General features: G+C 41.8%; 1 protein-coding gene across 1 annotated transcript in view; it reads right to left on the bottom strand.

Moving 5' to 3' along the window:
* Positions 1–22,114: 22,114 nt before the first annotated feature.
* Positions 22,115–24,837, bottom strand: part of SRPRA (SRP receptor subunit alpha) — a 112,314-nt gene continuing 109,591 nt past the window's right edge. The window contains exon 14 of the mRNA XM_085885792.1: positions 22,115–22,998. Within this exon, the coding sequence (XP_085741918.1) occupies positions 22,870–22,998 (129 nt within the window). The 3' untranslated portion in view covers positions 22,115–22,869. The remainder of the gene's footprint in view (positions 22,999–24,837) is intronic.

Raw genomic sequence — 24,837 nt, 5'->3', positions numbered from 1 at the left:
TGAAAGACTCGTGCTGATAACAACTGAAAGACTCGTGCTCATAACATCTGAAAGGCGAGTGCTCATAACAACTGAAAGGCGAGTGCTAATCACAACTGAAAGACTCCTGCTGATAATAACTGAAAGATTAGTGCTGATAACAACTTAAAGGTTCGTACTGACAACAACTGAAAGGCTCGTGATGATCACAACAACTAAAAACTGAAAGGCTGGTGCTGATAACAACTGAAAGGCGAATGCTGAGCACAACTGAAAGGATAGTGCTCATAACAACTGAAAGGCTTGAGCTCATAACAACTGAAAGGTGAGTGCTGATAACTGAAAGGTGAGTGCTGATAACAACTGAAAGGTGAGTGCTCATAACAACTGAAAGGTGAGTGCTCATAACAACTGAAATGCGAGTGCTGATAACAACTGAAAGACGAGTGAAAATAACAACTGAAAGGCCAGTGCTGATAACATCGAACAACTGAAAGACTCGTGCTGATAACAACTGAAAGGCTGGTGCTGATAACAACTGAAAGGCGAGTGTTGATAACAACTGAAAGGCGAGTGTTGATAACAACTGAAAGGCTGGTGCTGATAACAACTGAAAGACTCGTACTGAAAACAACTGAAAGACTCGTGCTGATAACAAATGAAAGGCTCATGCTGATAACAACTGAAAGGCGAGTGTTGATAACAACTGAAAGGCTGGTGCTGATAACAACTGAAAGGCGAGTGTTGGTAACAACTGAAAGGCTGGTGCTGATAACAACTGAAAGACTCGTACTGAAAACAACTGAAAGGCGAGTGCTCATAACAACTGAAAGGCGAGTGCTCATAACAACTGAAAGGCGAGTGTTAATAACAACTGAAAGACAAGTGCTGATTACAACTGAAAGGCGAGTGCTCATAACAACTGAAAGGCGAGTGTTAATAACAACTGAAAGACTCGTGCTGATAACAACTGAAAGGCGAGTGTTGATAACAACTGAAAGGCTCGTGCTGATAACAACTGAAAGGCGAGTCTTGATAACAACTGAAAGGCTGGTGCTGATAACAACTGAAAGACTCGTACTGATAACAACTGAAAGACTCGTACTGATAACAACTGAAAGACTCGTACTGAAAACAACTGAGAGGCGAGTGCTCATAACAATGAAAGGTGAGTGCTTATAACAACTGAAAGGCTCGTACTAATAACAACTGAAAGACTGGTGCTGATAACAACCAACAACTGAAAAACTAGTGCTGATAACAACTGAAAGGCTCGTGCTGATAACATCTAACAACTGAAAGACAAGTGCTGATTACAACTGAAAGGCGAGTGCTGATAACTGAAAGGCGAGTGCTGATAACAACTGAAAGGCGAGTGTTGATAACAACTGAAAGGCGAGTGCTGATAACAACTGAAAGGCGAGTGCTGATAACAACTGAAAGGCGAGTGTTGATAACAACTGAAAGGCGAGTGCTGATAACAACTGAAAGGCGAGTGCTGATAACAACTGAAAGGCGAGTGCTCATAACAACTGAAAGGCGAGTGCTCATAACAACTGAAAGGCGAGTGCTCATAACAACTGAAAGACTCGTACTGAAAACAACTGAAAGGCGAGTGCTCATAACAATGAAAGGTGAGTGCTTATAACAACTGAAAGGCTCGTACTAATAACAACTGAAAGACTGGTGCTGATAACAACCAACAACTGAAAAACTAGTGCTGATAACAACTGAAAGGCTCGTGCTGATAACATCTAACAACTGAAAGACAAGTGCTGATTACAACTGAAAGGCGAGTGCTGATAACAACTGAAAGGCGAGTGCTGATAACAACTGAAAGGCGAGTGCTGATAACAACTGAAAGGCGAGTGCTGATAACAACTGAAAGGCGAGTGTTGATAACAACTGAAAGGCGAGTGCTGATAACAACTGAAAGGCGAGTGTTGATAACAACTGAAAGCCTGGTGCTGATAACAACTGAAAGACTCGTACTGAAAACAACTGAAAGGCGAGTGCTCATAACAATGAAAGGTGAGTGCTGATAACAACTGAAAGGCGAGTGCTGATAACAACTGAAAGGCGAGTGCTGATAACAACTGAAAGGCGAGTGCTGATAACAACTGAAAGGCGAGTGCTGATAACAACTTAAAGGCTAGTGCTAATAACAACTGAAAGGCGAGTGCTCATAACAACTGAAAGGCGAGTGCTGATAACAACTGAAAGGCGAATGCTGATAACAACTGAAAGGATAGTGCTCATAACAACTGAAAGGCTTGTGCTGATAACAACTGAAAGGCGAGTGCTGATAACAACTGAAAGGCGAGTGCTGATGACAACTGAAAGGCGAGTGCTGATAACAACTTAAAGGCGAGTGCTCATAACAACTGAAAGACTAGTGCTGATAACAACTGAAAGGCGAGTGCTGATAACAACTGAAAGGCGAGTGCTGATAACAACTGAAAGGCGAGTGCTCATAACAACTGAAAGGCGAGTGCTAATAACAACTGAAAGGTGAGTGCTAATAACAACTGAAAGGCGAGTGCTGATAACAACTGAAAGGTGAGTTCTCATAACAACTGAAAGGTGAGTGCTCATAACAACTGAAAGGTGAGTGCTGATAACTGAAAGGTGAGTGCTGATAACAACTGAAAGGCGAGTGCTCATAACAACTGAAAGGCGAGTGCTGATAACTGAAAGGCGAATGCTGATAACAACTGAAAGGATAGTGCTGATAACAACTGAAAGGCGAGTGCTGATAACAACTGAAAGGCGAGTTCTAATGACAACTGAAAGGCGAGTGCTGATAACAACTTAAAGGCGAGTGCTCATAACAACTGAAAGGCGAGTGCTGATAACTGAAAGGCGAATGCTGATAACAACTGAAAGGACAGTGCTGATAACAACTGAAAGGCGAGTGCTGATAACAACTGAAAGGCGAGTTCTGATGACAACTGAAAGGCGAGTGCTGATAACAACTTAAAGGCGAGTGCTCATAACAACTGAAAGACGTGCTGATAACAACTGAAAGGCGAGTGCTGATAACAACTGAAAGGCGAGTGCTGATAACAACTGAAAGGCGAGTGCTGATAACAACTGAAAGGCGAGTGCTGATAACAACTGAAAGGCGAGTGCTGATAACAACTGAAAGGCGAGTGCTCATAACAACTGAAAGGCGAGTGCTCATAACAACTGAAAGGCGAGTGCTAATAACAACTGAAAGGCGAGTGCTCATAACAACTGAAAGGCTTGTGCTGATAACAACTGAAAGGTGAGTGCTGATAACTGAAAGGTGAGTGCTGATAACAACTGAAAGGTGAGTGCTCATAACAACTGAAAGGTGAGTGCTCATAACAACTGAAAGGTGAGTGCTGATAACTGAAAGGTGAGTGCTGATAACAACTGAAAGGCGAGTGCTCATAACAACTGAAAGGCGAATGCTGATAACAACTGAAAGGATAGTGCTGATAACAACTGAAAGGCGAGTGCTGATAACAACTGAAAGGCGAGTTCTGATGACAACTGAAAGGCGAGTGCTGATAACAACTTAAAGGCGAGTGCTCATAACAACTGAAAGACGTGCTGATAACAACTGAAAGGCGAGTGCTGATAACAACTGAAAGGCGAGTGCTGATAACAACTGAAAGGCGAGTGCTGATAACAACTGAAAGGCGAGTGCTAATAACAACTGAAAGGCGAGTGCTCATAACAACTGAAAGGCGAGTGCTAATAACAACTGAAAGGCGAGTGCTAATAACAACTGAAAGGCTTGTGCTCATAACAACTGAAAGGTGAGTGCTGATAACTGAAAGGTGAGTGCTGATAACTGAAAGGTGAGTGCTCATAACAACTGAAAGGTGAGTGCTCATAACAACTGAAAGGTGAGTGCTCATAACAACTGAAATGCGAGTGCTGATAACAACTGAAAGACGAGTGCTAATAACAACTGAAAGGCCAGTACTGATAACAACGAACAACTGAAAGACTCGTGCTGATAACAACTGAAAGACTCGTGCTCATAACATCTGAAAGGCGAGTGCTCATAACAACTGAAAGGCGAGTGCTAATCACAACTGAAAGACTCCTGCTGATAATAACTGAAAGATTAGTGCTGATAACAACTTAAAGGTTCGTACTGACAACAACTGAAAGGCTCGTGATGATCACAACAACTAAAAACTGAAAGGCTGGTGCTGATAACAACTGAAAGGCGAATGCTGAGCACAACTGAAAGGATAGTGCTCATAACAACTGAAAGGCTTGAGCTCACAACAACTGAAAGGTGAGTGCTGATAACTGAAAGGTGAGTGCTGATAACAACTGAAAGGTGAGTGCTGATAACAACTGAAAGGTGAGTGCTCATAACAACTGAAAGGTGAGTGCTCATAACAACTGAAATGCGAGTGCTGATAACAACTGAAAGACGAGTGAAAATAACAACTGAAAGGCCAGTGCTGATAACATCGAACAACTGAAAGACTCGTGCTGATAACAACTGAAAGGCTGGTGCTGATAACAACTGAAAGGCGAGTGTTGATAACAACTGAAAGGCGAGTGTTGATAACAACTGAAAGGCTGGTGCTGATAACAACTGAAAGACTCGTACTGAAAACAACTGAAAGACTCGTGCTGATAACAAATGAAAGGCTCATGCTGATAACAACTGAAAGGCGAGTGTTGATAACAACTGAAAGGCTGGTGCTGATAACAACTGAAAGGCGAGTGTTGATAACAACTGAAAGGCTGGTGCTGATAACAACTGAAAGGCTGGTGCTGATAACAACTGAAAGGCGAGTGCTCATAACAACTGAAAGGCGAGTGTTAATAACAACTGAAAGACTCGTGCTGATAACAACTGAAAGGCGAGTGTTGATAACAACTGAAAGGCTCGTGCTGATAACAACTGAAAGGCGAGTCTTGATAACAACTGAAAGGCTGGTGCTGATAACAACTGAAAGACTCGTACTGAAAACAACTGAAAGGCGAGTGCTCATAACAATGAAAGGTGAGTGCTTATAACAACTGAAAGACTGGTGCTGATAACAACCAACAACTGAAAAACTAGTGCTGATAACAACTGAAAGGCTCGTGCTGATAACATCTAACAACTGAAAGACAAGTGCTGATTACAACTGAAAGGCGAGTGCTGATAACAACTGAAAGGCGAGTGCTGATAACAACTGAAAGGCGAGTGTTGATAACAACTGAAAGGCGAGTGCTGATAACAACTGAAAGGCGAGTGCTGATAACAACTGAAAGGCGAGTGCTGATAACAACTGAAAGGCGAGTGTTGATAACAACTGAAAGGCGAGTGCTGATAACAACTGAAAGGCGAGTGTTGATAACAACTGAAAGGCGAGTGCTGATAACAACTGAAAGGCGAGTGTTGATAACAACTGAAAGGCTGGTGCTGATAACAACTGAAAGACTCGTACTGAAAACAACTGAAAGGCGAGTGCTCATAACAATGAAAGGTGAGTGCTTATAACAACTGAAAGGCTCGTACTAATAACAACTGAAAGACTGGTGCTGATAACAACCAACAACTGAAAAACTAGTGCTGATAACAACTGAAAGGCTCGTGCTGATAACATCTAACAACTGAAAGACAAGTGCTGATTACAACTGAAAGGCGAGTGCTGATAACAACTGAAAGGCGAGTGCTGATAACAACTGAAAGGCGAGTGCTGATAACAACTGAAAGGCGAGTGCTGATAACAACTGAAAGGCGAGTGTTGATAACAACTGAAAGGCGAGTGCTGATAACAACTGAAAGCCTGGTGCTGATAACAACTGAAAGACTCGTACTGAAAACAACTGAAAGGCGAGTGCTCATAACAATGAAAGGTGAGTGCTTATAACAACTGAAAGGCTCGTACTAATAACAACTGAAAAACTAGTGCTGATAACAACTGAAAGGCTCGTGCTGATAACATCTAACAACTGAAAGACAAGTGCTGATTACAACTGAAAGGCGAGTGCTGATAACAACTGAAAGGCGAGTGCTGATAACAACTGAAAGGCGAGTGCTGATAACAACTGAAAGGCGAGTGCTGATAACAACTGAAAGGCGAGTGCTGATAACAACTGAAAGGCGAGTGCTGATAACAACTGAAAGGCGAGTGCTGATAACAACTGAAAGGCGAGTGCTGATAACAACTTAAAGGCGAGTGCTAATAACAACTGAAAGGCGAGTGCTCATAACAACTGAAAGGCGAGTGCTGATAACAACTGAAAGGCGAATGCTGATAACAACTGAAAGGCGAGTGCTCATAACAACTGAAAGGCGAGTGCTGATAACAACTGAAAGGATAGTGCTCATAACAACTGAAAGGCTTGTGCTGATAACAACTGAAAGGCGAGTGCTGATAACAACTGAAAGGCGAGTGCTGATGACAACTGAAAGGCGAGTGCTGATAACAACTTAAAGGCGAGTGCTCATAACAACTGAAAGACTAGTGCTGATAACAACTGAAAGGCGAGTGCTGATAACAACTGAAAGGCGAGTGCTCATAACAACTGAAAGGCGAGTGCTCATAACAACTGAAAGGCGAGTGCTAATAACAACTGAAAGGCGAGTGCTCATAACAACTGAAAGGCTTGTGCTCATAACAACTGAAAGGTGAGTGCTGATAACTGAAAGGTGAGTGCTGATAACAACTGAAAGGTGAGTGCTCATAACAACTGAAAGGTGAGTGCTCATAACAACTGAAAGGTGAGTGCTGATAACAACTGAAAGGCGAGTGCTGATAACAACTGAAAGGCGAGTGCTGATAACAACTGAAAGGCGAGTGTTGATAACAACTGAAAGGCGAGTGCTGATAACAACTGAAAGGCGAGTGTTGATAACAACTGAAAGGCTGGTGCTGATAACAACTGAAAGACTCGTACTGAAAACAACTGAAAGGCGAGTGCTCATAACAATGAAAGGTGAGTGCCTATAACAACTGAAAGGCTCGTACTAATAACAACTGAAAGACTGGTGCTGATAACAACCAACAACTGAAAAACTAGTGCTGATAACAACTGAAAGGCTCGTGCTGATAACATCTAACAACTGAAAGACAAGTGCTGATTACAACTGAAAGGCGAGTGCTGATAACAACTGAAAGGCGAGTGCTGATAACAACTGAAAGGCGAGTGCTGATAACAACTGAAAGGCGAGTGCTGATAACAACTGAAAGGCGAGTGTTGATAACATCTGAAAGGCGAGTGCTGATAACAACTGAAAGGCGAGTGTTGATAACAACTGAAAGCCTGGTGCTGATAACAACTGAAAGACTCGTACTGAAAACAACTGAAAGGCGAGTGCTCATAACAATGAAAGGTGAGTGCTTATAACAACTGAAAGGCTCGTACTAATAACAACTGAAAGACTGGTGCTGATAACAACCAACAACTGAAAAACTAGTGCTGATAACAACTGAAAGGCTCGTGCTGATAACATCTAACAACTGAAAGACAAGTGCTGATTACAACTGAAAGGCGAGTGCTGATAACAACTGAAAGGCGAGTGCTGATAACAACTGAAAGGCGAGTGCTGATAACAACTGAAAGGCGAGTGCTGATAACAACTGAAAGGCGAGTGCTGATAACAACTGAAAGGCGAGTGCTGATAACAACTGAAAGGCGAGTGCTGATAACAACTTAAAGGCTAGTGCTAATAACAACTGAAAGGCGAGTGCTCATAACAACTGAAAGGCGAGTGCTGATAACAACTGAAAGGCGAATGCTGATAACAACTGAAAGGCGAGTGCTCATAACAACTGAAAGGCGAGTGCTGATAACAACTGAAAGGATAGTGCTCATAACAACTGAAAGGCTTGTGCTCATAACAACTGAAAGGCGAGTGCTGATAACAACTGAAAGGCGAGTGCTGATGACAACTGAAAGGCGAGTGCTGATAACAACTTAAAGGCGAGTGCTCATAACAACTGAAAGACTAGTGCTGATAACAACTGAAAGGCGAGTGCTCATAACAACTGAAAGGCGAGTGCTCATAACAACTGAAAGGCGAGTGCTAATAACAACTGAAAGGCGAGTGCTAATAACAACTGAAAGGCGAGTGCTCATAACAACTGAAAGGCTTGTGCTCATAACAACTGAAAGGTGAGTGCTGATAACAACTGAAAGGTGAGTGCTGATAACTGAAAGGTGAGTGCTGATAACAACTGAAAGGTGAGTGCTCATAACAACTGAAAGGTGAGTGCTGATAACAACTGAAAGGATAGTGCTCATAACAACTGAAAGGCGAGTGCTCATAACAACTGAAAGGCGAGTGCTGATAACAACTGAAAGGCGAATGCTGATAACAACTGAAAGGCGAGTGTTGATAACAACTGAAAGGCGAGTGTTGATAACAACTGAAAGGCGAATGCTGATAACAACTGAAAGGATAGTGCTCATAACAACTGAAAGGCTTGTGCTGATAACAACTGAAAGGTGAGTGCTGATAACTGAAAGGTGAGTGCTGATAACAACTGAAATGTGAGTGCTCATAACAACTGAAAGGTGAGTGCTCATAACAACTGAAATGCGAGTGCTGATAACTGAAAGACGAGTGAAAATAACAACTGAAAGGCCAGTGCTGATAACATCGAACAACTGAAAGACTCGTGCTGATAACAACTGAAAGGCTGGTGCTGATAACAACTGAAAGGCGAGTGTTGATAACAACTGAAAGGCGAGTGTTGATAACAACTGAAAGGCTGGTGCTGCTAACAACTGAAAGGCTCGTTGCTGACAACAACTGAAAGAATAGTGCTGATAACAACTTAAAGAATAGTGCTGATAACAACTGAAAGAATGGTGCTGATAACAACTGAAAGATTAGTGCTGATAACAACTGAAAGGCTCGTGCTGATAACAACTGAAAGGCGGTGCTGATAACAACTGAAAGGCGAGTGCTTGATAACAACTGAAAGGCTGGTGCTGATAACAACTGAAAGGCGAGTGCTGATAACAACTGAAAGGCGAGTGCTGATAACAACTGAAAGGCGAGTGTTGATAACAACTGAAAGGCGAGTGCTGATAACAACTGAAAGGCGAGTGTTGATAACAACTGAAAGGCGAGTGCTGATAACAACTGAAAGGCGAGTGTTGATAACAACTGAAAGGCTGGTGCTGATAACAACTGAAAGACTCGTACTGAAAACAACTGAAAGGCGAGTGCTCATAACAATGAAAGGTGAGTGCTTATAACAACTGAAAGGCTCGTACTAATAACAACTGAAAGACTGGTGCTGATAACAACCAACAACTGAAAAACTAGTGCTGATAACAACTGAAAGGCTCGTGCTGATAACATCTAACAACTGAAAGACAAGTGCTGATTACAACTGAAAGGCGAGTGCTGATAACAACTGAAAGGCGAGTGCTGATAACAACTGAAAGGCGAGTGCTGATAACAACTGAAAGGCGAGTGCTGATAACAACTGAAAGGCGAGTGCTGATAACAACTGAAAGGCGAGTGCTGATAACAACTGAAAGGCGAGTGTTGATAACAACTGAAAGCCTGGTGCTGATAACAACTGAAAGGCTCGTGCTGATAACATCTAACAACTGAAAGACAAGTGCTGATTACAACTGAAAGGCGAGTGCTGATAACAACTGAAAGGCGAGTGCTGATAACAACTGAAAGGCGAGTGCTGATAACAACTGAAAGGCGAGTGCTGATAACAACTGAAAGGCGAGTGTTGATAACAACTGAAAGGCGAGTGCTGATAACAACTGAAAGGCGAGTGTTGATAACAACTGAAAGCCTGGTGCTGATAACAACTGAAAGACTCGTACTGAAAACAACTGAAAGGCGAGTGCTCATAACAATGAAAGGTGAGTGCTTATAACAACTGAAAGGCTCGTACTAATAACAACTGAAAGACTGGTGCTGATAACAACCAACAACTGAAAAACTAGTGCTGATAACAACTGAAAGGCTCGTGCTGATAACATCTAACAACTGAAAGACAAGTGCTGATTACAACTGAAAGGCGAGTGCTGATAACATCTAACAACTGAAAGACAAGTGCTGATTACAACTGAAAGGCGAGTGCTGATAACAACTGAAAGGCGAGTGCTGATAACAACTGAAAGGCGAGTGCTGATAACAACTGAAAGGCGAGTGCTGATAACAACTGAAAGGCGAGTGCTGATAACAACTGAAAGGCGAGTGCTGATAACAACTGAAAGGCGAGTGCTGATAACAACTTAAAGGCTAGTGCTAATAACAACTGAAAGGCGAGTGCTCATAACAACTGAAAGGCGAGTGCTGATAACAACTGAAAGGCGAATGCTGATAACAACTGAAAGGCGAGTGCTCATAACAACTGAAAGGCGAGTGCTGATAACAACTGAAAGGATAGTGCTCATAACAACTGAAAGGCTTGTGCTGATAACAACTGAAAGGCGAGTGCTGATAACAACTGAAAGGCGAGTGCTGATGACAACTGAAAGGCGAGTGCTGATAACAACTTAAAGGCGAGTGCTCATAACAACTGAAAGACTAGTGCTGATAACAACTGAAAGGCGAGTGCTGATAACAACTGAAAGGCGAGTGCTCATAACAACTGAAAGGCGAGTGCTCATAACAACTGAAAGGCGAGTGCTAATAACAACTGAAAGGCGAGTGCTCATAACAACTGAAAGGCTTGTGCTCATAACAACTGAAAGGTGAGTGCTGATAACTGAAAGGTGAGTGCTGATAACAACTGAAAGGTGAGTGCTCATAACAACTGAAAGGTGAGTGCTCATAACAACTGAAAGGTGAGTGCTCATAACAACTGAAAGGCGAGTGTTGATAACAACTGAAAGGCGAGTGCTGATAACAACTGAAAGGCGAGTGCTGATAACAACTGAAAGGCGAGTGCTGATAACAACTGAAAGGCGAGTGCTGATAACAACTGAAAGGCGAGTGCTGATAACAACTGAAAGGCGAGTGTTGATAACAACTGAAAGGCTGGTGCTGATAACAACTGAAAGACTCGTACTGAAAACAACTGAAAGGCGAGTGCTCATAACAATGAAAGGTGAGTGCTTATAACAACTGAAAGGCTCGTACTAATAACAACTGAAAGACTGGTGCTGATAACAACCAACAACTGAAAAACTAGTGCTGATAACAACTGAAAGGCTCGTGCTGATAACATCTAACAACTGAAAGACAAGTGCTGATTACAACTGAAAGGCGAGTGCTGATAACAACTGAAAGGCGAGTGCTGATAACAACTGAAAGGCTCGTGCTGATAACATCTAACAACTGAAAGGCTCGTGCTGATAACATCTAACAACTGAAAGACAAGTGCTGATTACAACTGAAAGGCGAGTGCTGATAACAACTGAAAGGCGAGTGCTGATAACAACTGAAAGGCGAGTGCTGATAACAACTGAAAGGCGAGTGCTGATAACAACTGAAAGGCGAGTGTTGATAACAACTGAAAGGCGAGTGCTGATAACAACTGAAAGGCGAGTGTTGATAACAACTGAAAGCCTGGTGCTGATAACAACTGAAAGACTCGTACTGAAAACAACTGAAAGGCGAGTGCTCATAACAATGAAAGGTGAGTGCTTATAACAACTGAAAGGCTCGTACTAATAACAACTGAAAGACTGGTGCTGATAACAACCAACAACTGAAAAACTAGTGCTGATAACAACTGAAAGGCTCGTGCTGATAACATCTAACAACTGAAAGACAAGTGCTGATTACAACTGAAAGGCGAGTGCTGATAACAACTGAAAGGCGAGTGCTGATAACAACTGAAAGGCGAGTGCTGATAACAACTGAAAGGCGAGTGCTGATAACAACTGAAAGGCGAGTGCTGATAACAACTGAAAGGCGAGTGCTGATAACAACTGAAAGGCGAGTGCTGATAACAACTGAAAGGCGAGTGCTGATAACAACTTAAAGGCTAGTGCTAATAACAACTGAAAGGCGAGTGCTCATAACAACTGAAAGGCGAGTGCTGATAACAACTGAAAGGCGAATGCTGATAACAACTGAAAGGCGAGTGCTCATAACAACTGAAAGGCGAGTGCTGATAACAACTGAAAGGATAGTGCTCATAACAACTGAAAGGCTTGTGCTGATAACAACTGAAAGGCGAGTGCTGATAACAACTGAAAGGCGAGTGCTGATGACAACTGAAAGGCGAGTGCTGATAACAACTTAAAGGCGAGTGCTCATAACAACTGAAAGACTAGTGCTGATAACAACTGAAAGGCGAGTGCTGATAACAACTGAAAGGCGAGTGCTCATAACAACTGAAAGGCGAGTGCTCATAACAACTGAAAGGCGAGTGCTAATAACAACTGAAAGGCGAGTGCTCATAACAACTGAAAGGCTTGTGCTCATAACAACTGAAAGGTGAGTGCTGATAACAACTGAAAGGTGAGTGCTGATAACTGAAAGGTGAGTGCTGATAACAACTGAAAGGTGAGTGCTCATAACAACTGAAAGGTGAGTGCTGATAACAACTGAAAGGATAGTGCTCATAACAACTGAAAGGCGAGTGCTCATAACAACTGAAAGGCGAGTGCTGATAACAACTGAAAGGCGAATGCTGATAACAACTGAAAGGCGAGTGTTGATAACAACTGAAAGGCGAGTGTTGATAACAACTGAAAGGCGAATGCTGATAACAACTGAAAGGATAGTGCTCATAACAACTGAAAGGCTTGTGCTGATAACAACTGAAAGGCGAGTGCTGATAACAACTGAAAGGCGAGTTCTGATGACAACTGAAAGGCGAGTGCTGATAACAACTTAAAGGCGAGTGCTCATAACAACTGAAAGACGTGCTGATAACAACTGAAAGGCGAGTGCTGATAACAACTGAAAGGCGAGTGCTGATAACAACTGAAAGGCGAGTGCTGATAACAACTGAAAGGCGAGTGCTCATAACAACTGAAAGGCGAGTGCTCATGACAACTGAAAGGCGAGTGCTACTAACAACTGAAAGGCGAGTGCTCATAACAACTGAAAGGCTTGTGCTCATAACAACTGAAAGGTGAGTGCTGATAACTGAAAGGTGAGTGCTGATAACTGAAAGGTGAGTGCTGATAACTGAAAGGTGAGTGCTCATAACAACTGAAAGGTGAGTGCTCATAACAACTGAAAGGTGAGTGCTCATAACAACTGAAATGCGAGTGCTGATAACAACTGACAGACGAGTGCTAATAACAACTGAAAGGCCAGTACTGATAACAACGAACAACTGAAAGACTCGTGCTGATAACAACTGAAAGACTCGTGCTCATAACATCTGAAAGGCGAGTGCTCATAACAACTGAAAGGCGAGTGCAAATCACAACTGAAAGACTCCTGCTGATAATAACTGAAAGATTAGTGCTGATAACAACTTAAAGGTTCGTACTAACAACAACTGAAAGGCTCGTGATGATCACAACAACTAAAAACTGAAAGGCTGGTGCTGATAACAACTGAAAGGCGAATGCTGAGCACAACTGAAAGGATAGTGCTCATAACAACTGAAAGGCTTGAGCTCATAACAACTGAAAGGTGAGTGCTGATAACTGAAAGGTGAGTGCTGATAAGAACTGAAAGGTGAGTGCTCATAACAACTGAAAGGTGAGTGCTCATAACAACTGAAATGCGAGTGCTGATAACAACTGAAAGACGAGTGAAAATAACAACTGAAAGGCCAGTGCTGATAACAACGAACAACTGAAAGACTCGTGCTGATAACAACTGAAAGATTAGTGCTGATAACAACTGAAAGGCTCGTGCTGATAACAACTGAAAGAATAGTGCTGATAAAAACTGAATGAATAGTGCTGATAACTGAAAGGCTGGTGCTGACAACAACTGCAAGAATAGTGCTGATAACAACTGAAAGAATAGTGCTGATCACAGATGAAAGGCTAGTGCTGATAACAACTAAAAACTGAAAGGCGTGTGCTGATAACGACTGAAAGAATAGTGCTGATAACAACTGAAAGAATAGTTCTGATAACAACTGAAATGCTTGTGCTTATAACAACTGAAAGGCTCGTGCTGTTAATAAATGAAAGGCTGATGCTGATAACACCTGAAAGACTCGTGCTGATAACAACTGAAAGACTCGTGCTGATAACTGAAAGACGAGTGCTGATAACAACTGAAAGGCTCGTGCTGATAACAACTGAAAGACGAGTGCTGATAACAACTGAAAGACGAGTGCTGATAACAACTGAAAGACGAGTGCTGATAACAACTGAAAGACGAGTGCTGATAACAACTGAAAGACGAGTGCTGATAACAACTGAAAGGCTCATGCTGATAACAACTGAAAGACGCGTGCTGATAACAACTGAAAGACTAGTGCTGATAACAACTGAAAGACTAGTGCTGATAACAACTGAAAGACTAGTGCTGATAACAACTGAAAGACTAGTGCTGATAACAACTGCTAACAACTGAAAGGCTGGTGCTCATAACAACTGAAAGACTCGTGCTGATAACAACTGAAAGTCTCGTGCTGATAACCACTGAAAGAATAGTGCTGATAACTGAAAGTCTAGTGTTGATAACAATTGCTAAAGGCCCGGTCACACCTTGACGTTTTAGCCAGCGATGGCAACGTGTTAAAATTTATGTAAAACGCTGGCTTACATTGAACTTTTGATGTTTTTTTTTAAAGATTCGGACGTATTCATAGCGACTTGGTCTTATGTATAACGCATTGGTAACTACACAGAACGTTTTGTTGTGTTATAGATAACTTATACCAACGAATGCTGAACCTGTTGTCGGCCTACACAACCGATGCCCAACGATAGTCTAACTCAGGCATAGCGCGTTGCACGCATCGCCGACGATCACGTGGCGTAGGCTATTAAAAGGCTGACACACAACGATTCGAATCATAACTGCCGTAGAAATGGAAGGGTCAAAATCGCGGTCACACCTTGGCGATCTTGCCAGCGTATGCCGACGTAACAAAAAGTGTGTCTAAAACGTTGGGGCACGTCGAATACGGTATGGGTAAGTTTGGTATGCGCGAGTAGAACGCTAAATACGCTATCATACGTCGTAGTAAGTAGAGTACGTAAAGAAATTTTGAACATGTTCAAAATTTTACGACGTACTTGGCGTATGACACACGTTTCGCATGCGATGGGGATAAGTTGTACACACGATATGTGGACGCTTACACACGTCCACAAAGGCTACTTATAAGCTACTCATAAGTCAAAACACGTCGCGGTAATGTCTTTTTTATGCGAAACTTATTTCTAACTTATGTTTGACGTGCTTTGAACCAATTCTTTACGTAGCCCCAACACACATCGACGTATGTAGACGTATTCCAATGACGTCTTCTGGTCGACAAAAAAAATAAATGAACGTGTTTCTAGGTTACAACTGCCATATAAAGACGTGTTCCCAGCGGTTTTGGGAATTGGCATATAAAAATGGTGTTCATAAAAGGGGAACCCAACAGTGTTTTCGAGTCCTTTTTGAGTCGATGTCCATGTCAGCAGTAACAGTATCAGTATTACTATTAGTATTAGTAGTAGTTTGTTCATGTTGGCAGTAGTAGGTGGGTGTGAGGGGGAGGGTGTGGGTTATGATGGATCGTCCTTGCGTCCGCGTGTCCATGGGTAGGTTCATACGCTGCTACTCAACGATTTAAATGGCTGCATCTCCACTATTGAAAGTAGACGCTTGCGCTCAACAATTGGATTTTTTTTACACTCAACGACTTTTAAACGGTACCACTCAACTAGTTTCATTGTTTACAATGAACGATTTAAATTGCTGTCACTCGCCTTTGTTTTTTTTTTTTTGTTTTTTTTTTGACGCTGGGGTTTGGAAATTTGAAACGTTTCTTCTGAACGTGTTAAAACGCTCAAACTCGACTATTTTAAATAGACGCTGCCGATGGACAATTGGAATCATAGCCAAGCTAGACATCGAAGTGTGAACATCCTCGTCATGCCGAAGAAAAGTTTGAAGAATGCTGCAAATAAGTGTCCTGGCCGTGGCCGTGGACGCTGACGCAAGGACGATCCATTATACCGACGTCTTTTAGCCTATGAGTAACTTAAAAGTAACGTCTGTCGACGTGTGGCAACGATCGCGTAACGTGCCAACAACACGTTAATCATAGGTAGGAAATAAGTTTCGGGTACTCTAAACATTACCTCGGCGTGTCTCAACTTATGATTAACTTACAAGTAGCATGTGTTGACGTCTGTCAACGATCGCAGACCGTGCATACAACCTGTGGCCAGCGTAGCGGAACGTGTGAGTCATACGCCGGCATACGTCGTGAAATTTCAAGCATGAAAAAATTTGAGGACAACCGAAAAGTACAACGTTTAAAGCCAACGTACAACGACGTATGGCAACGTACTACGACGTATGCCAGCGTGCTCTCAATGTTATCAAAACTTACCCATAACGTATTCAACGTGTGCCAGCGTTTTAGAAAAAAAATTCAAAAATCGGCATACGTTGGCTAAAACGTCAAGGTGTGACCGGGCCTTTACAACTGAAAGGCAAGTGCTGCAAACAAGGCCCCCAAAGGGCTCTATTTTTCAAGATAGTGCAACCGGTGTCATCAAAAGCTGCTATGTATTTTATTGTGTTCAGTCGGCTCCCAAGAGTCACAAAATGCATTATACCACGATGGCATGAGTATATCATTTACAATTTGCAGAAATCTTCGATGGCTGCCATTCTGATTGTATTTTCACGATTTAGGCAATAATTGCCTCCACCACCGAAGGTGAAGGAGGTTTTGTTTTCACCCCTTTCTGTCTGTGTGCAGGATATCTCAAAAAGTTTTAGACAGATTCGGACGAAGCTTGGTGGACAGGTTGGGTGTGTGACAAGGAAGAATTGTTTCGATTTTGGTGAAGATCCGGATCTGGATGAGAGAATTATTTAGTTTTTAAAGTGATTTTTCACCATCGAGAGATGGGGCCAAAACTGATATAGTACTGTATAGCATGATATTTCAAAAATGTATTGGGCCCAATATGTTCTCATGGATCAGGTATTACATGGCAGAGGTACGTGCTCTACCGAATGCCATTCGAGTTCTGCTTCTAATCAAAATCTTTGAGTAGTTTCAAACACTTGAATGTTTTATTCGCTATGAACAATTCCTGTACATAACTCTGAAACACAAAGGGAGAATGCCTCATTTACATAAATTCAATATGGCTGCTAATTACCTCTGCCACCGAAGGTGAAGTCGGTTATGTTTTCACCCCTTTCGGTCTGTTTGTCTTTGTTTGTTTGTTATTTCCAAAATCGAAGATTTACTAAGTATATTGGTCAGTTGATTTTGATATTCTCTTTGTCTGTCTCCTTGTCACCTATAGGTCAAAAATTTCAACCGATCTGCACAAAACTTCATCACATGGTTGAGTTTGACATAACTCAGGAAGAAGCCTATTGTTTTTGGGGTTTAACAAAATAGTGGCATGCATGCACGATGTACCACGTGATGCATGTTTGTTTTTGAGGAGGATATATATATATTTCAGGTCAATGATTCAACCAGCCATATATTTTTGAGGTCAACATGGACCAAAATGTCAACATTGGACCAAGGTCAACTCAGGTGGTATTTCTGAAATCCTCAATTTTCATCCGATTGACTTGAAATTTGAAGAGGATTTATATTTCAGGTTACTGAATTCAACCACCTAATATTTTGGAGTTCCACATTGGCCAAAAGGTCAACATAGGCTAAATTTCAAAAGTGTCAATTTTCATCAGATTCACTTGAAATTTGAAGAGGAGTAGCATATTTGGTCATTGAATTCAACCGCCAATTTTTTTTTTCGGACAAACATGTTTTATGGATTCTGCAAGTGTCGTGCTCTGCACAACATCTTCTTCTTCTTTGTTTGTGTGCAAGATATCTCAAAATGTTGTTAAAAGATTCCGATGAAATTTGGTGGGCAGTCTGAGTGTGGGACAAGGACGAACTGATTAGATTTTGGTGACAATCCAGATCCAGAGCAGACTACTAGAATTTTTAAAGTGATCCTCCAACATTGAGAGATGGGGCTAAAAATGATGTATTTATTGGGCCTGAAATGTTCTATTGGGACATGGCGGAGGTATGCACTCTACTGAGTGCCCTTCTCTTTTGACCTGTATTACACTATTTTGGGCCAGAATTCTGCTTCTAATCGACATGTTTGAGTGATTTTAAAGGCTATTAATTATGTTTTATTTTATGTGTTTATGCTTATCTAAGCTTATGTGTATTTTGTGCATTACACGTTATCAAGTTAACAGCCAAATATCAAGCATCATAAAGCTACTGATATGGCAGCAGAAATTGAACTCCAAGGCCAAGAAATCCAAAACTGATATTTTCAACTTTATGTTTGGCATATTTTGCAATTTGGGACTTTGAGACAATTTATCTGCTATCACATCAGACATCCCAAAACTGCAGTCCCTATTTACAGCATGTAGACCAAGACAAGATCATATTGGGAAATATAAAAAAATCTTGTCTCAGGAGCACAGCGCTGTTGATGGCCATGTTTTTCACAAGTATCGCAGGCATTGCAGAAGCACATTGGCCAGTGAGTACCACATCAACATAAATTTGTAAAAAAAAAAGAAATGGCAAGTGCTTATGGTGATGGTGCAGGGGTGAAGGGTATCGTAGTACGAGCAGTAGCATTAGTTTACCTCGGAATGGATCTCACAGCCCTTTACCAGAATTTGACTGGAAGAACTGAAGAACAGTACTACTTCCTGCATGTTTGAATCTGTTGGAGACAACAAACCAGATTCTACCAATTTGTATACCAAAGTTTTAAGAGCCACAGAGCAAAGAAAGGATCATGAACTCTCAACCAGATTACTGGTAGCTGCAAATAGTGATATAGTAGCAGTTGAGGACGACCATGAAAAGTGTTTGACCAATCACAATCCTCGAAACATTTCATCTTCCAGAATGGGTGCCTCAGAAGCCATTTTCTACAAAACAGTCAATCAGCTGATTGAAGAATTCCAAGAAAAAAATTGAAGCAAAACAAGTGTTCCTTCTTACAGGAATCACACAGCGATTCAGAGACCTTCCAGAGGAGAATGGCCAAAGTAGTTCAGACACCTAAACATCTCAGAAACTAAAATAACTCCTGATGAAGGAATGGCCAGATATCTCCTTTATTCCTGAGTTTGGTGGCTCAGAATTGGTGTGCTCTCATGCAATTTCTCTGGGCGATGCACTATACAAAGGAAAATTAAAAAATTACATCGGTTCTTAGAGTCTTTTCAGATGAAACACATCAAATCAAGGAGGCCCAGTCAAATGAGAGTCCACAGATATAAGAAGAGAGCATTGTCCATGAAGCAATGGGCATAATGCAGAGGAGAATCTGATTACTGAAAAACTTGAAGATAAATACTATTCTATTGGAACATGGCAGTTCACGCACAGAAGAGTTTCCTTGACCTTTTGCTTCTTGAGGCATTAGTCTGGCACACAAGACCCAAAATGTACCCTTAAGCTGGAACCTTACCAGAGTGGAAAGAAGCACACGTCACACATTGCTTAAACATTGCCTGTTATATTCATGGCTCCCCTGGTGATTTATCTAGTGTGAACAACACCCCTGTGACTGAAGAAGGCTGCAAACACATCAGGACAAACCAAGAATAAGGACTACTGTACTCCACATCAGTGAGGAAAAGGATCACAAACACAATGAGAATCACTTCAAGTTTTGTTTCAGAAGTACTAAATTCAGAATCAAACCAAGAGGAGGCTGACACCAGTTGCAACAGATCATGGTTCTGACAAAATAGTGGCATGCACGATGTACCACGTGATGCATGCACAGACAAGCAGGCAACATGGCGGATTATCTGCAATTTTATTTCAAGGGCGATCAAACTTTACGATGTCTCCAGGGTTGTTCTACATTAAAGAGCAACTCTTGTGGATAAAGTCATTATTTGAACGCATTCATTTTGTTTAATCAACTGTTGCATGCACGGTGAAGACCGTCTTTAAAGTTAAAGGGATCTTATATAGTATGCAGCCACAGCCTGGCCAGCCATTCCTTATCAATAATTTAATTGGAGTACTTGCTTGAGTGCTTAAGCCAATTGCTGAGCACCCTAGAGTCGATAGCGGTACTGCGCTATGTCATTCTGAGGAAATAGTTCACTCGCTGCGGATGCTTTTTTGAGAGCGAGTGGTTCGTCACCTCATTTTTTTTTTTTTTGAGAGCCACGTCATTGAGAGCGAGTGGTTCGTGCACCATCATCCTGAGCGAGGGGTTCGTGTCCCATCATCCTGAGCGAGTGGTTCGTGTCCCATCATCCTGAGCGAGTGGTTCGTGTCCCATCATCCTGAGCGAGTGGTTTGTGCTCCATCATCCTGTGCGAGTTGTTCGTGCAGCACCATCCTCTCACACCGACATCTCTCACCTCTCTCTCTGGACATATCCAGCTGGTGGTTATGTCGGGATGGTGTTCGTCTCCGGACGTGTCTGTATGGGAGTTTGTCTCCAGGTGGTGGTTGTCTTCAGACAGCTCATCTCCAGAGGCATCCAGGTGGTATTTATGTCTGGACAGGAGTCTGTCTCCGGACGCATCGTGGCGGTTGTCTCCAGTCACGTCGGTGCGGTGTTTGTCTCCAGATGCGTCGAGGCGATGTTTGTCTCCAGACATGTCTGGGCAGGAGTTTGTCTCCAGACATGTCCGAGCAGTGTTTGTCTCTGGACAGCTTGGCTCCGGATGCATCCAGGCAGTGTTTGTTTCCGGACGGCTTGGCTCCAGGTGCATCTGGGCCATATTTGTGTCCGGACTCTGTTTATTTTGGGACATGTCCGGGCGGTGTTTGTCTCTGAGTGGTATTTCTAGTATGGCCGGTAGAAAATGGATTTAAGATATTATTTTATTATTTCCATCTTCACTATTATTCTATGCAGAAGCATTTTTGATGATACAGTATGAATGGTAATTAATGCTCCACCACGTGTCTGCCTTCCCTTCTCTTGTTGCCTTCCCTTCCCCCACCCCTCCCTCCCCTGTCTTTCCCCTTCTACCTCCCTCACTCTCTTTCCTCTCAGTATTCCTGTCAGCAAAGCAACTGGTGGTATTTATTAGTAATAAATATATTTCCTCAAAGGCATGAAGGAAAGCAGACATTAGTTCGGTACCAGCAGTGCATAACATATACAATGCACAGAGAAACATGTTGCTCTCTGTGCATTGCATGACCAGATGTGGCACAGTAAGCTACTTCTTTGGACATGGAAAGCATGGGACATTTTGAATGTAAAGCCCAGAGATTCTCAGATCTTTCAAGTTTGGGAACCAAACAAGACTTAACAAAGGACCAATATGTGCCAGATGCCAAGTTTGTTGGAACAATATATGGGGATGTGGAAATGGAGGTTGGAATTGCTAATACCATCTAAAGTGTTTGGTAAAAAACGCAAAAGGTCGCTTTTGGATACATGCAATATTGAGGTGATTTGCAGAATGTGCAATGCCAAGTGGCAAACTGTGATACAATTTAACAACATGCAGTGAGGAATAGGTGTATTGACTTTTGTTTTTGTGATACCAGCCACAAGCGATCACAAGTAAACATGCAAATATAATGGGTAAGCCAATAAGAAACCCCCCCCCCCAAAAAAAAAAATTCGGAAAAAGTTAAAAACCACAAATTGTGGGAAAACAATAAGCTGTAAAACAATATTTTAGAAATGCCTTCAATCCTACTAACCCTGTGCTGTATTGCTTCTTTAATGAATCAATCAATGTCAGGAACTGACAAAAACATTCTGCACTGGTTCTGTTCACAGATTCTTAATGTTCACCCTGCAATGGTTTCTGAAAATTGTACTTCAGCACTCAGCGAGGTCTGGTTCTTCATTGCAATAATACGAGTAAGCTCACATTACGGAAAATTGTTGTTTGCACTTTTCAATAAATTAACACGTTGTTTTACAAGTACACTTACGATGGCGTGGAAATCATGATGTTTGAAATTTGCAGCAATTCCAAATGTGAACGTAATGCAAATACATTCTCAGCTTTTACAATCTTCACTAGCAATGGCTATTACAGTTAGTATTACTCAGGATGGGAGGTGCAGAGAAGGACAAAAAAAAAGAAAAAAAGAAGCTATTTGGTAGACTGGAATGTTTTGGTAGCAAAATAAAAGTATATATTTGACAGAGCCAAAATAACAAATGATGCATTTTGCTTCAAACCAAATGATGCTTTAAAAGTGCAAAGGCACATGGTGGGTCTCAAAGATAATTTCATGCAAGTGAAATTCAAAATACTCCAATACACAACTGCACAGTTTGATATCATATATGACATGGCATTTTGCTTTCTTGAAAGCAAGTCAGGCATCGCACATCACAAACAAATGTCAGTTAGGCACATTAATAAATCAGAAAAAACGGTCCAAGTGGAATGAGATTCTTTGAACATCAAAATCCAAATATTTAAAAGAAGCCAGACTTTACAATTGTGATACAATTGCTTGTGACAACACACCAAGAAGATTGAAATGGAGCAAATTGATCCATACCTTACAAATATAATTTTGGGAACATCCCTGAAAATAATCAAGAGTAAGACACATTGCATAAGGTGGCAAAGTAATGGAAAGCAAGAAATTGGAGGTGACGTAAGATGGGCAAGGGGGCATCAACACATCATATACACAAATTATACCCTTTTCCCTCCATTCCACTTCGATAAATCTCTACGAAAATTAATCTTCCTTTTCTGTACCTTCTTCTCTCACCATCCATTGAATTCCATCCTCCCAATCCCCCATCCCTGCCACACCCTCCCCGGTCCCCTTTTTGTGTATATAATATGTGGATTATGTTCAATAGGAAAAGGAGAAAAATAAGTGAGAATCGGAATCTGCTGACTCTTCAGGCCTTCATGAGGGCATGCACAATGGCACGTGCATTGAGGTTGCGTAGGTCATGGTAGGTTTGTCCAGTGCCCACAAAAACAATGGGCTGCCCAGTGATATAGGTCATTGAGACAGCTGCTCCAACCTACAATGAGCACATACGAACAGATATTGCAACCTTTCAAACACTCCTTGTGACAAAATAAATAATAAATGGCAAATACTTATTGTTAACATCACTGTTTTTCAATAAATCATCATTATTGTTGCATCAACAGTCTCCACAATTAATGGTAGGAAATAACATCTTCATGGATCATCAGTGGAGCGGTGTTCGTGCGTGACGCCAGGCTTTTTGCAAAGACAATCCAATGCTCATCTGTTCAGCATCTCATTTCGAACAATATGCTCAAATCACAGTATGAAATCATCAACACAACTTCTACAATGAGGGGACCCAGAGTTCCCTTCATGTTCATGAAATGCAATAAATAAATAAAAATAATGTATTTGCACATGAGAAACTCTTAGCCACGAGTGTGGAGGAACGCTTCACATCTCACAAATTTTCACATAGTTGGAATGAAGGGTGGCAGTCAAAACACACACACACACACACACACACACACACACACACACACACACACACACACACACACACACACACACACCCACACACACACACACACACACACACGCACACACACACACTAATACCTTGACATACGAGTTTAATTCGTTCTGTGACCGAGCTCGTAACTCGGTTTGGTCATATATCAAAACAATTTTCCCAATTGAAATTACTTAAAATACCATTAATCAGTTCCAGCCCCCCTCCCAAAAAAAACATTTTTTTTTTTTAAATTCACTTTATCGCTAAACTTAATTGCTACAATTTGTTTTTTTACATTTTTTTTTATTCCCTTTGCCGTTACACTTAATTGCTACAATTAGCCGTTACCGCAGCTTCGAAATAATCGTAACGCCCTTGGCTGGTGTTATAGCCTTCAACTAATCCTTCTGCTTGATAATAGTACATATCGTTGAAGTACTACGCTCAAACTCCCTCGCCAACTCGACAACACGCACTCCACTATCATGTTTTGCAATGATTTCACGCTTCATTTCAAGCGACATCATTTGTTTCTTCTTAGCACTGTCCTTTGCAGTTACTTTTTTAGGACTCATGGTTGAGTTACAACAAAGAAATTTGGCAAAATAACTGCACCAATGAAAAAACAAGAGCAAAACACAATTCAGATTACTACGTTATGACCATACTCAACAAGATAACCAAGATAACTGAACGAGTGAGTGGCGGGAGATGCGTAAAAAGGCGGGTGAAAAAATAAAATAAAATAAAAAACAGCTCGCTCCACTCGTAAGTCGAATCAAGACTCGTAACACAAAGCAAAAAAATCGTCCGAGCAACGGCTCGTAACTCGGAATACTCGTATGTCAAGGTATTACTGTCTTCTTCTTCTTCTCCTTTCGGCTGCTCCCATTAAGGGTCGCCACAGCGATCATCCGTATGATCCGCCTAGTGATTTGGCACAGGTTTTACGCCAGATGCCCTTCCTGACATAACCCTGGTCGCCTCTTACGGCACAGGGATATGGTACACCTATTTTAACCGGGGTATACACCAGCCCAGTATACTGGTACTCATTTCGCCAACCTCGGAAGGATGACAGGCTGAGTCAACCCCCTGGTGTGTATTAATTCAGTGGCCCAACGGGGCTTGAACTCAGGACCTTTTGGATCCCAAGCCACTGCCCTAACCACTGCGCCAACACACCAGGATGTCAAGGTATTACTGTATGTGTGTATGTGTATGTGTATGTGTATGTGTATGTGTATGTGTATGTGTATGTGTATGTGTATGTGTATGTGTATGTGTATGTGTATGTGTATGTGTATGTGTATGTGTATGTGTATGTGTATGTGTATGTGTATGTGTATGTGTATGTGTATGTGTATCCGT

This window comes from Eptatretus burgeri, chromosome 1 (assembly GCF_056783735.1).
Source record: "Eptatretus burgeri isolate ZD-2024b chromosome 1, Ebu_testis_v1, whole genome shotgun sequence".
Classification (NCBI taxonomy): Eukaryota; Metazoa; Chordata; class Myxini; order Myxiniformes; family Myxinidae; genus Eptatretus; species Eptatretus burgeri.
The sequence above is the reverse complement of the archived record's forward strand: the minus strand, read 5'-3'. Positions and strand labels throughout refer to the sequence as shown.